Source organism: Gobius niger, assembly GCF_951799975.1.
Source record: "Gobius niger genome assembly, chromosome: 4".
Classification (NCBI taxonomy): Eukaryota; Metazoa; Chordata; class Actinopteri; order Gobiiformes; family Gobiidae; genus Gobius; species Gobius niger.
In genome coordinates this window covers 10,045,384-10,059,846 of record NC_136855.1, presented here as the reverse complement: position 1 = coordinate 10,059,846, position 14,463 = coordinate 10,045,384, and the positions used below count along the sequence as shown (strand labels likewise).

At 41.4% G+C, this 14,463-nt stretch overlaps 1 protein-coding gene across 1 annotated transcript; it reads right to left on the bottom strand.

Annotated features, from left to right (window-relative positions):
* Nucleotides 1–280: 280 nt before the first annotated feature.
* LOC306962343 (low choriolytic enzyme-like) lies at nucleotides 281–14,181 on the bottom strand (the record flags this gene model as incomplete). The annotated part of the gene is made up of 11 exons (XM_079555462.1): nucleotides 281–425; nucleotides 548–629; nucleotides 1,447–1,625; nucleotides 1,696–1,813; nucleotides 4,459–4,587; nucleotides 4,682–4,742; nucleotides 4,814–4,896; nucleotides 12,780–12,790; nucleotides 13,116–13,197; nucleotides 13,821–13,999; nucleotides 14,150–14,181. The coding sequence occupies 11 exons, from the start codon at nucleotides 14,179–14,181 to the stop codon at nucleotides 281–283; spliced, it is 1,101 nt and encodes a 366-aa protein (XP_079411588.1).
* Nucleotides 14,182–14,463: the final 282 nt, after the last annotated feature.

The following is a 14,463-nucleotide window of genomic DNA, read 5'->3' as shown; positions in this document are numbered from 1 at the left end:
AGCACGATGTAAACAATGAAAAGGATATTGAGCAACACTGTGCTTGTCATAAGTAAACCACACGTCAGTCAACCTCTTCTTTTTAATATATATACATACAGTATAGCCTAAGCGACGCCCTCTCGCCACACCAAGATGACGCCTGTGTAACGATGGAGCAGGGCTGTCCTTACGCCAGGCACAAGACCTGCCCCCGAGTGTTTCATTTCACAAAATTAATGTACAGTTTTCAGAGAATTAACTACTTTCTCCTAATTCCTGTTCCTTCATGGAAAGTGTTTCAAAGTCTTTCAGGGGGTGCACTGCTGCAGTAAACACTGTTGACTCGTTCTATATCAGACTGGCTCATCCCGGTGGCCGTCCCAAACTCCGCCTCGCCCTCCACCGCTTCCATCGTGGGCAAGCCGTTCTTAGAGCCCAGTAATCTGCACAGAAAGAACACATTTCAGCTACTAAACTAAAGCAGTAAGTTACGGCTTGTGAATCTACGCCGTTTACTTTATTTCCCACATCGAGAAACAAGAAACAAATACAGACAAAGACTGACCTGCTGTAGTGCATGACTGAGTCGTAGTCGTACGGAGTCACCTGGTTCAGAGTCAGGCGCTTCTTGAATTCACCTTTGTCCCCTGTTTACAACATTATGACGAATAGGGTCAAAATCGTTTGTGAAACTGATTCAACTACGATACTCTACCCACCTGGCCTATACAGCACATCAGGGCTGGACTGGCCATCGGGAGAATCAGGAATTTTCCCGGTGGGCCCATGTACTTTTGGGCCGGTTGGGCCAGCCAGATCGAGATAAGGCCCGTAATACCTGACACCGGCCCACAATTAGCAGGGGAAGCCATTAGAATCTCTATCATTATAGATGCAATTACACAATTCCTCCACAAGAGGGATGTGACGCCTTTTATACCCTTCTGGGTTTTCTTGAGTTATGGTTCCCACATAATCTTGTATCATCATCTCATGCCCCTCACATTGCGAATATAAGAGGAAATAGTTTATCGTAACTCCCTCCAGGACCCACAGAACCATAGACCTCTATTTTTTTATACATTTTAGACAAATGTTTGCAAAGAAGTGCATGCTGGGAGTTGTCAGGTGACTCCGTCTTGCCCCCCATCGTCAGTGCGCGCAGTTTGGAAATCTGTTGTGTGTGAGTGACTGATTGAAGTCGGTTCAATTGTAGCTTACCACCAACATCGTCTGTCCCGTCAGATTGATTTTGAAGAATATAATAACACACCAACCAATGATATAACTCTTATTAAAGTACTTAAAATACTGAAACTGAACCTTTCAAGAATTCCCTGAGACAACTCCCTGGCACTTCTTTTTAAAAAAATGTAATAGAAAACAATATTTCTAGTGCAACACAAATGTAGGCCACTGGTATCATTATGTGTATTAAGGCGGTTTGTAAATCTCAGAACTCACGTCGCCTGATGTTTATCCAGAGCACTCGGATGTGCCGGTCTCTGTCCCACCGGTTGTGCTCGTGGTGGAAGCCCAAAGCGTGAAGCAGCTCGTGCTGAATCGTACCGAGTTCGAAACAGTCGGGAAACTTCAAAGTCACAGTCTGAGCCCCTCCCTGATGTCCGACGAAGGATCTGCATCTGCACAGTAAGAACAGATGAAGACCGTTCTGAAATAGTGCGACTTCGTGCGTAGTTTTTAGGCTCGTACCTGCGGGAGGGCTGTATGCGCAGGTAGTCCAGCTCATCGGTCCTAACGATAAACCTGATGCAGGTCGACAAGTGGAATGAAACCAGTCCCAACGCAAATGTGGCCTTTGCAACGCTCGCTGAAACAGAGGACATGCAAAAAACACAAAAAAATGTTGTATTTTCTACTTTCTAAAGTGGACGTATCATGTTTGTGGCTTATACCTCAGCAACAACATTAACAATTTAAACTTTGAAATAACGTTGGGGTATGGGAAAGAAAGTGAGGGGTGTAAGACTGGTCAGGCTCTTGAATTTGCCTGGACATAGCAAATACAAGCTTTCACTTACAGCGTCATAGCAAATTCATGGCGCAGTGAGGAACACACTAACTGCTCAGAACAGGCTCAATAATGGATGATGGCCGTCGAAAAATGGCTTCACTTTCATATGCAACAAAAATTTGGGATTTACCAAAAGCTGCTTAAATGAAGTCGAATACTATACGTTTTTGAGGACATACCTAAAAGTTGATTTTTACATGATGTGCCACCTTTATGTAAGGCTGACATTCCCTTTAACTGTGGCTCTGTCTTGAAGTTTTTCAATGAAGTCACTTTATCGGCATTTTATATTTTAGTACATGATTCATTCACTTCTTAGTCAGACTCTGTGGTGGTTGTTGGTAGTGGCAGCCAGTGAGCGCCTACAGTGCTCTCCTACTAAACCTCCCAATCACTGGAACACATCCACGCTGAGGTACGGAGGGAAAAGTGTTCTCGAACTCTCTAGTCTAAATATTGCTCAACCTTGTGTTACTAATGCAGTCACGAGAAATTTGAATTCAGTTTGGTGAATCATAAGTTAAACAATGTCTATCGTTTCGTGATATTAGGTGATGCAATATCCGAACAAGAAGCCACAATATATCGCAACATCACTTAAGTGTTCATCGCCACATTTTTTTCCAAACTCAGCCAAAAACAAAACAAAAATGGAACTTATAAATGTGTAAAAGTTCAGTTTTATTTATTTAAACTAACTTAATTAAATTTAGTTTTGGTCCTGATGTAGTGTTTCTTTAAGCCTTGTTTTGACACAGTGGTCCTTATTTATCAAATCAGGGTGTATGGAATAAAAAATTCATACACCTACAGTGTTAATGTTACAGTGTTCATGTTTATGGGAAGACTGGATCCCATGCCCACCTTAATGTACAAATAGGCCCCGGGGCTTAAACAGAACTGTAGCGCAAACCCTAACTCTAACCTATAACTCTAACCCGAACCCTAGCCTATAACCCTAACCCTAACTCTAACCTATAACCCTAACTCTAACCTATAACCCTAACCCTAACTCTAACCTATAACCCTAACCCTAACTCTAACCTATAACCCTAACCCTAAATCCCACAAAAAACCTAACCCTGCTGCTCCTACATGTATCCCTCTGGGCCAGGTTGGGCAGGCCTTCTCCAGGTACACACATAGGAGTGCAGTGCAGTCATTGCACATGGTGAGTCATGCCGCAAAGTGAAGTGATTGACATGAAAATCAACAAATCACCTTTTTTTGCTAGCCGCATTGGATAAGGAGGCTCTGCTTGATCCAATGTTGTGCTGCATCGACATGCTCCTCCACGCCATGTGGACCAGAGACACTAGAACCTGGACTGTAGGCCACAGAGATGGTGTTTTTTGTATTTATGTTTTTAACAAAATACTGTTGCATGTGCAAACTTTGTGTGGATTCCCCGCCTCACACCCGCGGCCGCGTCCCGGGACTCACCTGGGTCTGCGCAAGGCCATGCTCCGTGTTCTGGCTGGTTTGAGCGCAGAGTCTGTGGACCGTATTCCGTGCTCACGAGAAGCCCGGGCGTCAAACAAATCCTTCGACAGCTTTCATTGGTCCGGATGGGTTCGCAAGGTCCGGGGGAAGGTCGTCAGGGGAGTGATCGAAGGACGTCTCGTAGGGCTGACGTCGTAGGGCTGTCCTCGGTCCGGACAGGTTGGTTCAGTTCCAGTCGGCTGTCATCTCTGTTTCCTCCTGGAGGAAAGCTCTGCTCAGGCTGAAAGACTCGTAGTCCTGCCCGGCTCCAGCGCTGAGTCCACGGAGCAGACAGCTGCTGTTAGTTGGTTCAGATCATGGCCCAGAGTCTGCACTGCAGCGTTATATCCACACTTTTTTTAATGTGGTCTAATTTTATACCTTTTTTATATAGGCTATTTAGGCCTAGCTTATTTAATAAAGGTCACTTTTTGTTTTTATTTCTTTTTTCCCCTCTTTTTTAATTTCTTAAATATGATCTTGGATTGGTTATAAGGTTAATGTGGGTTACTGAGATTTTTGAATGTTCCTCATGCGCCAATATATCACATTTGTTGTGTTAAAAACAACTATTTATAATTTCCTGGTTAGAGAAATGTTCTTTTTTATCTCTATTTCGTGCGTGCCGTAAGACCCTTGGGTGACGCCTGCTCATACATGAATATTTTTGGGCGTTTCATTCAAATGACACTAGGATTTCTCCGTGACATTTACCATCAGACGCTCTCGCGCCTTGATTATACAATGGAACATATCGTGTCGAAATGGTTTAGTCAAATACCTCAAACATCTCGCGATATTGCAGCCATATCGCAAGTTACTTCAATATCGTTCAGCCCTAGTAATCATCAAAATATCTCAAATAAAAGCACTCTCTTATAGCCACTCCCAGAAGTGCAATTATATATATATACAAAGTAAAGTATTACAAGGAAAGGTTAGAGTTTGAATTTACTCACAGAAGTTCTCATCAATGAAATAAGGAACGTAGACATTCCCATCCTTGGACCTGGGCCATTTGCAGCCTGTTTTCGAACAGCGTCGCACGTTTCCCCGAGCCCTCCTGAACGCTCCGCTGTGCCCTCGCCCTGTGTCGTTATGTGAAAGCACACAGTGGGTTTACACACAAAGATGCAGCTCATTTCCAAACATTATCTTCAGTGGATCCAGAAGAGTCTGCACCTAGATTGCTCAGCTCCAGTGTCTCAGTCCATTCGTGCAGCCGCGGCGTCGTTCTCAACACCTACATGTGAGAAAAAACACTAGTTAATGTCATATAATGCTCTGATTTCATGTTATTTATGTGGGTCTTACCGCTGCCTCTGTCCACACTGAGAAAACGGACAGCACTACAGTTCCCAGGATGCATTTCACATTGACCATAGCGCTGGATTCGACTGCGGAAAGACAGTCAAGAAACATTATGACATCACTAGTACAGTAATGCTGCTAAAGTTGGAGAGATTCTGAATAATGTTTGGCCAAAGATAAAAAGGATAAAAATGGACCTAAAGTCACGGGTAAATGTAACAAGTTCGCATTGCATTTGCAGGTAATCGAGTACTAGTTTATTTATCAAAACTGTATATCAAGTCAGCAGCATGGCAGAGTTTTGGGCGAGCGCATTCACATCGTGGAAATACTCACATTATTATTGAACTTATTGGAGAAAAGGACAACACAGCGCAGGAGGCAAAGCAAAAGAGGAAAACCACGATGAAGCCCTGGCCTCCCAAACAACAACACGCTTAGCTTTTGGCAGCATCGGTCCTTCCAATGTAATGTAATGTGACTGTTTTTTTATATAGGTAATGATAAAAAAAAATAATAATAATAATTTCCACACTTGTAAGTGGTCTTGTAAGTCCCATCAGATTTTCAACCTGTGACATCTAAATGCTTCTAATTATCAGTACTGCTAATCAACAATTGTACTATTGAAATCTGCAATAACATATCTGTAAATCCTTGATGGGTAAACTCACAGAGTAGTGTGAGTATGCCCATATATGAGAGGGGGGGAAAAAAAGAAGAAAAACGAAAATGATGCATATGAACTTATTTGCAGGCAATGTGAAATTTTGCCTGCTGCCGGACTCATGCGCTTCAAAAATATTGATCTTATATTTCTACTGTTTGTATTCTCTTACAAATAATCCTGAAGCGCATAATAGTATCTTGAATATGGGGTAGGCACATATAAGCTTTCTTGCTACGGCCTACTCCCTTTGAGTTATTATTTTTTTCTTTGGCTTCATGTGACATGAATGTAAATATATTAATGTAAATAATTGCTCAAATAAATCAAATCAAATTTAAAAAAAAAACTACACACTTGTAGCTGGTTGTGTGGTTGAGGAAAGCTGTACAGTTAATCTAAGTCAAGTTGAGTATGTCGTGTGTTTATTATTTCCAATTCAATGCACTTTGTAATGTGCAAGAACTCCTTTACAGACGTTGTTTTTGTTGAAAAACTGGAGCCGTTTCTGTCAGGGCCAAACTGTTTATACAGTGTATAGCGATGTAGCTAAGCCTGTGGTTCATGCTTCTTATTGTTGCCTATTGCTGTCATTTGTCGACTTACAAAATAAAGCTCAGTGAAGTGAATGTATGTGATTGTGCTATTACTGAACACATTTACTGGTATCAGGCTGTTTGCGTGAAGAGCTTTTTCGGCGACTCTGTTTGTGATATGGAGCAATCGACTAACAAATGAAGGCTGTTGAACCACATTATCTGATAACTGCTCAAAATATAATCACATTTTACATTAATTGTGTTGTAAAACCACATTTTGTAGTAAAATGCATCACTTTATGCCATCATAAAGTTTTAACGTAGCGCTTTGCTGGATACTCAAAGACGCTTTACATTGTATTATTCATTCACTCCATCTGCCCTGGGGTAGACTGACGGAAGCGAGGCAACCAGTCTGCGCCATCGGCCCCTCTGACCACCACCAATCACTCATTCGTTCCATTCGCCAAACGGTCTCCCATCCAAGTACTGACCAGGCCCTACCCTGCTTAGCTTCCGAGGTCTGACGGGATGGGGCAAAGGCGGTGTGGCCATCACGCAGTTAGTAATACATAGTTATATCATTCATCAGAGAGTACAGAGACAATGTGCTCCATCCATGAGTGTGGATAAGGTCAGGGACAAGGAAAAACGGTTTTGGCATTAAGTTAAGTTATAATTTATGACATGTAGTTTAACTGAGTCTAAATTGACTGAACAATAAAGGTAATCACTATAATCACAAATGATGAGGAAAGCTTTGTAGATGTTTTAGAAATGATCAAATATAACACAAGTGAATGAAATTAGATTTTTGGGGGTCATTATGGACAATAAAATTAACTGGAAATCACATATTAAGTATGTGCAAAAAAAAAGTGTCAAAAAGTGTTGCGGTCCTTTGTAGAGCAAAGCAGGTTCTAGATCAGCGATCGCTACATATTCTTTACTGTTCACTGGTTTTGCCATATCTCACATACTGCACAGAAGTATGGGGAAATAATTATAAAACTAACCTGCAGTCTTTAGTCATACTTCAGAAGAGAGCAATACGCCATGTACATAAAGCAAGATATTTAGATCATACCAACCCTTTGTTCCTTAAGTCAAGATTGCTAAAATTTTCAGATTTCGTTTCCTCTCAAACATTACGGGTGGTATTTAAGGCCAAGAACAAATTGTTACCAGGAAATATTCAAATGCTTTTTATTGAAAATGAAGGTGTTTATAAACCAAGAAATCAAATGCGCCTCAAGTCTATGTTTATACAGACAACAAGAAAAAGCTTTTCCGTCTCGGTATCTGGAATAAGATTATGGAATAAGTTGCCAATGGAAATCAAGGAGTGTGAAAATATCAAACAATTTAAAAGGAAATACACGGGAATGGTTCTTGCAATGTATGACAAAATGTAATCTTAAAAGTCATTACAATGAATGTACATGTATGTATATGTGTGTGTATGCATATGTATATATATATGTGCATGTGTGTATGTATATATGTGTGTACATATTTTTATATACAGTATATATAATTTTGCCAATTAATCGCAAGTCAATTCAAGTTCAAATTGAAAGATTTCAATTGGGCACCATAAAGTTATCCAAATTATAGAAGCAACACTTTAACTGCTGCTGTTGCTCCGTTGTCATTGCTATAACTACTCAAACTGCACAATAGTAACTTAGGGGCGAGACGTGGATCGCGACAGGCACAAAAAGCCTCGTCCTTTTAACACATCACACAGTATAGGAGGTAAACATCATCCACCAAGGCAACCAGTCAGGGCAGCCGGGTGGGGACTTGTTGATTGGGGGCTTACACCCACTCTCAACAGGCCACTATACACTCTGGCTTTTTAACACCACCTCACTAGGGTATACAAATTGGACATGTCATTTTTAACACCACCTCACTAGGGTATACAAATTGGACATGTCATTTATCCAATATCGATAACAAATAGTGGATAGTAATGACAATAAGGAAGTGGCAAGATGGCAGATTATAAAGTCAAATATGACTATAATATATAATCGGACATTCACTGATAATGACAAGAATGACAATTGTTATGATAAATAACAATAACTACCAATCACATTTATTACTTTTTTTTAAATATTTATTAGCATGCTGTGTTAATGATATGAAATGGTAAAACCTCCTTGTTTGCCAGTGCTGCAATAGTCTGTTGATCCTATGTTGACAATTGTAACAACAGTAGGATAAAACAACTCACAAATACATATAGGTATATAATTGTGTTCTGAAACTGATATAGAATACTCAGAAAGGATTGTACTTTGTTTATTTAAGGTAAATGTAAAAGTAATGTATAACTGTGTAGCATCATGAATTGCAAATGTAATGTACATGAACAAGGGGTCGGCACTTATAAGCTTTTGCCTCAGTCGACTCCCTTTGAGCTTCCATTAACTGTATGACTGTGAAACTCTGGAGAAAGAGAAAATGTTAATTGCTCAAATAAAACTACACAAACAAACAAACAAACAAATAAGTGTTTACAAATGCTTTAATAGTCGCAGTTGTGTTACCGCAAATGTTATTGCATTATATAATTGAACTGATATTACATAATGCGGCTCTACAAGTCTATATATAGATATTTATTATTGGTAACACATTACCTTCATAATAAAGCAACACAGTCATGTAACAAGCTACTCATCCAGAGGGGAAACGAGCTGACTTAACAAGTTACTTTTTAAAGGAACAACACTGGAACTTATGTAGTAATGAGCAATGTCACTGTTTACCAAGAAATGTGGATTTACTGCCACTTGGAGTCCAATTCGATGCTTTTGGATGGTTTTCAAGGCGTTTTTACGGCCTCTTTAGGAACAATTAATGAATAAAAATGTTTTATGCCACAATATAAGTGGTAATTGTTTATTCATACTTTCGCATAGATTTTTTTTTTTTATATATATTGAAAGATAAATCCTTTTTCCGTCACTGATTTCTCGTTGAATATAGAAACGATAAATGTGCAGCAACAAATAAGGCGCCTTAACCTTATCCATGTGTGAAAGAGTTTCTGTGAAGAGAAGAATGAAACTGAAATGGGTCTATCTCATGAATTGGGGAAAAAAAATAAAAAATAAAAAAGAATAATCATCCCACCACCAAGCAAACTCCCACCCCTGGTTTAGACTCACCCGAATGAAGCAGCCTGCGCCCGGTCTCTCCTCCTGTGCCCCGTTTACCATCAGAGCAGAGCGGGACACACTGCAGGTCTGTGCTCAGAGGGGAAACAGTCACGTCCTCTTAACCCGCCCAGCTCAAGAGCAACAGGATCCGCCTGAGAGACACATCCCTGTCATAATATCTCAGGAATTGTCCCAGAAACCTGTCCGTCCAGTCAGAGCCGCTGCAGCACCTCAGGCGATGGCGAGTGAGAGAGGCTCATTTACTCATCGCCAGAGGGACTGTCTTCAGAGTGGAGCCGAGTGTGGACCTTGTCGAGTCACAAGTGAAGGAGAGAAACAAAGGTTGAACCGGGTCGAGACATCTCATTTGAATACTGGCAAATCTCGAACTGGTAAATGAACCAAAGACGGGGAGGAAAATGCCTGAATGTTGCACAGTGAAAGGACATTGAAGCTCAGTGACAGAGGGAGGAGTGTGGGACCAAATGACGCCTTCACTCTGCTTCACTTCACTTCATTTCTTCACCAAACACCCAGATATACCCGTTGACTGAAAACAAACATGATATCATAACATTCTAGAGCGCATTGTTTAAGGAAGGTGTAACAGGTCATGCTGTATCGTCCTTACTACCACTTTAAGTTGGGTGTGGGTTTTCTTGTGGGTGTGTTTTGCTTTGCAGTGGGCCAATGGCCATGCTTTTTTATGTTAAGTGGGTAGTATTAGGGGCGGGACTCCAATTATAAAGCACCTGTGCACCTTCTGCTCTCTCTCTCACACTCTGGCTGTATCCGAATGTCCACACTATCCCCTAACCCCTCATTCACTACATAGGCCCGCACTATATAGTCGACTATATAGTCACTGATTCTGTTGGCGATTCGGACGCAAGCCACTACTTTATCCGCGGCTGCAGATTTGTTTTTTTGTTTTTTTTATCTGAATTTATTTATTGTTACAAACGTTTATTTTATGAAACAGAACGACTGTTTTGGCACTTTTACAGGCGTTACTATCATCACAAAAAAAGCAAAAAAAAAAAAAAAAGTCACCCCAGCGTGAGCTCAGAGACGCCGAAAGTAGGTCACGGGCAGGTGTGCGAAGCGCCAGCAGACTGAGTGCACTACATCTGCTAAAAGTTCGCGAAACTCTTGGGAATAAAGTATTTCTGCGATAAAGACCAACCAGACTCATGAGACAGTGGAATATTTATGGATGAATACGAGACAGATACGCTTTTACTTCACATGGATTTTACGCGATTATTCGAGAGGACGCTGTCGGTCATTTAACAGCGCAAGCTAAAGGTAAGCAGCTAACGTTAGCATCTTTTCACCGTAACCGGTTATATTTTGGTCGTTTATTCATGACAAATACGCAACACACGACTGAAACAGCTGATTTACTTCAGTCGTGTTGCTTAGTTCAAACACCTGTCCCTGTCAGGCTCTTCTCCGACTCTCGCAATGCATTGTGGTCTATATTGACCCGTTTAGTGACCATCGATGCTCACTACTTTTCGAGATGCATTGTGGGAAATTTCGAGTGCACTACTTTTTTATCTCTGGACATTCGGAGACCCCTACAAAATGGCGTGAGCACTATATAGTGCACTATATAGGGAATAGTGTGGACATTCGGATACAGCCTCTGTCTCTCTTGGTGTTCAGGTCAGTCTCCTCCAGCAGCAGCACTCACATTCACATTAAAGGCACAAATAATAGTAAATGCTATTTGTTGGCGCGCTCTCACACTCTGTCTCCCTTGGTGTTCAGGGTCGTCCAGGCTGTCCGCAAACGAGTCGACTCCTCTGCAAGGACCAACTGGGGCACGCTGGGGACCAAGCACCACACCAGCTGTGCCAGCCGTTACGCTGCAGAGCCCCACATTGCCGACCAAAGCCTGGACCCCCAAACCAACTGGCCCGCCATCCTCTAAGCTCCTCCTAGCCTCAACAGCAGTTGGCCATTCATTCCACCAAGCTCCTCCTACTCAACAAGGGCACCAGCTGAACCCCATCTGCCTAACCTGCTCCTCAATTTTAATAGTTGGGATTTTCATGAAATAAACAAACCTAAACTTTCTCTTGGTCTTGGTCTCCTTGTACCCTGGTGATCGACCCACAGGGGGCGTTACAGAAGGAAACATTTTTATTGCCATTGTTCAGGTTCACAGATAAGGATTTTTGTTTTCGGTTCAATCGTGCAACATGAAACTGTGGTATGGAAAGAAATTTTGGAGGAAAAAACACAATCTGATAGAAACTGAACCATTAAAACCACCGCACGGGAAACGCACTTATACAGGCCTTCTCAAAATCAGATGTGGATGAGCTTCTTCTGGACCTTTTTTTTTTTTGATCGAGTTGCTTTTCTTTTACTGTCTGTCATAAAGAGAGAGGAGCCAGTGCGCGTCATAGACAGAGTATAGACTCGATCTCCTCACTCCCCCCGTTTGCCATAATAACTACGTTCAAGGGGGAAATCATGGCGGATTTACAGACTCCTCCTACCCTGCTGTGATGGAGCATATTCCTAAAAAAGGGCATAAGGCGTGGTCTTCACTGTAGTTCGGTCGTAACCGCGCCATTAGCTCTAATGCTAACGGCCTGTCAATCAAAGTCCGGCCCTCATGAGTATACCAGATATCTAGAATGTTTCTTACGAAAACCAGCCTGGTCCCTTTAGTTGTAACTAACCCAGTGTTATCACAGGAGCAATATCTAGCTGTAAAAAAAAAATACAAACCAGGCTTTACAGTTGCTTAAAACGTGTGGAAAGCTCAATGCTAACTAATGGAAAACTAGCTTGTTTTGCTGCCCACATACTGAGGTACTGCAGCAATGGCGGACAATATGTTGTGAAATATTAAGAAAAAAATAACTACCAAACCAAAAATCTGCATAAAACATTTTCTAGTTTTGTTGAAAATTGGGCCCACAAACATGTCGAATTAATCTTGTAGTTAAACCTTCGTACGCCTGAAAACACAGGTTTATGACAATGGGCTCAACACACCAGCGCTCTCTGCCATTTTTTGGAAATGCTCTGAGTCTGTTCTGCATCATGGATACTCTCTCATCAATACTGTAAATATTCAGGAGTGAAGAATAGCATCTATGGTGATTAATATGTCTTTGTTTGTAACAGAGACAAAATGTGTCAGATCAGATCCATGCAATAAATCATAATGCCCCTGATTTCTCAATCGCACACACGAGCAATTCACTGACTCGAGGAGATCAGACTCAAATATGAAATAACTGCTGCACATAGAGACCAAATACAGTCAGATGAGTTGACAATTTCACTTTTCTTTATTTCATTACTGTGTTAATAAATCAGCCAAAAATACAAAATGCATCTGTGTAATAAAAATAGAATGCAAGGTAAGGCTAAATCATATATGCACTGTATTACATGTACATTATTAATCCGGTAGCAATACTGTAACAAGCTGCTGAAAATGTTGGATTAAGGGCGGCAGTAGAGAAAATTAACCCGGTAAATATCAGTCTGGCTCATTTCCTTGGCTTCCCCAAACGGCACAGGGAACGGCACCGCTTCCAGTGTAGGCAAACGCAGACCTCTGACATACCTGAAAATGAAGATTTAAGTCATGACTGACACACACATACAGGTTTTTGTTAAGTTGCAGAATTCTACGGTTATTGATAGTTCATTTTACACAAAACTTTCTTGTCTCTCTGTTTTGTTGAAATGAAACAAATAAACCACAGCCTGCTAACTTTGCATCACATCCGATTTCCACGCCCTGTCTCCACCGCAGCAGAAACAACAGCCTCCTCAACCTCTCCTTCTCCTCTGCTTCACCACCACCACCAGGCCCCATCAGTCTCAAGGGCGTGACTGTTCTGTGTCTTTAAGACAGTGCCAAAGTTGATCTGGTTGTGTTGACTGACCTGCTGTAGTGCATGACAGAGTTGTAGTCGTACCCCGTCCTCTGGTTCAACGTGTCCAACTTCTTATAGTTATACCAGAGTTCTGCAAAAAAGTTACAGGGTTCAGATGACATGGCTGCAATCTATAAAAGCCATTAGAAATGATCATAAGTTAATAGTAAACATACTTAACATTGTTTGAAAGTTCCTTAAGAAAACATTTTAAGCTAAATTTAATTCTGTATATTCAATTCCACCAGATCACCACAGCAAACTAAACAGGTGGTTTAGTTTGCTGTGGAGGATTTTTACACCGCTGCCCTTCCTATAGCAACCAATTACATAGCCATGACTGGGCAAGGTTTTACCAGACTATGATGTGTTGCAATTTGTCTTTTGCAGAAGATTTTATTTTTGAGCTACAGCTGACCACCAAGACACCAAATCTTCCAAAAACATTTTGGGTCTAGTCTACGGGTCTCATAGAGGCCATTTTCATTCCTACTGTATCTGCAGAGGCTGACAAATCACTATTATAGCCATAGCAATATAATGTAATGTATTCTATTTGTTTTTGTTTTGTTATCTGTGTATAGTACATCATCTATTTTCTGTGTGGTGCACCAACGTGCCCCCCGTCTTTATGCTGATACAGGGGGACAGTATTCGTCTTTGTCCCCGCTGTGCACCAGCGGCACTCAGCTTCAGCGAAACATTCAAACTTACCCATGGGGATATTTTCCCAGAGCACTCGGATGTGATTGTCTCTGTCCGACCGGCTTTGCTCATGGTGAAAGCCCAAAGCGTGAAGCAGCTCGTGTTGAATTGTACCACGGCTAATACAGCCAGGTTCTTGCAGCTCCAACACCTGCGCCCCGCCCGTACGCCCAACATGTGACCTACACCTGCACCAGGAAACAAGAGGAAACATGAATGAAAAGTGAAGAGGTGATATTTTGTTCTTTCAAAATGATAGCTACATTTGTTATTTGAAAATGACAACCGTTTAATTTGTTTTTCAAACCCAGATCATGCAGATAAATATGATTAATTACCCTTGCAGAGACTTAATGTGCAGATAGTCCATCTCGTAATTTCTGGGTGTGAAACGGATACAGGTCGATTGTGAGAATGTCCACATGGCATATTCAATATCATACTTGGCTGAAGCGGCTGTAAAGAAACGAAAAGCGTTTTCATGACTGAAACTATAAAATTGTTATTCTCAATTTGCTGGAATCTCGGTTCAGAGGAGATTCACTCACAGTATCTGTTGTCAATGACATAAGGTACATAAACCGCGCCATCACGGGATCGAGGCCATTTGCAGGTTTTTTTCACACAGGGAGCTGCGTTTCTCCGAACTCGT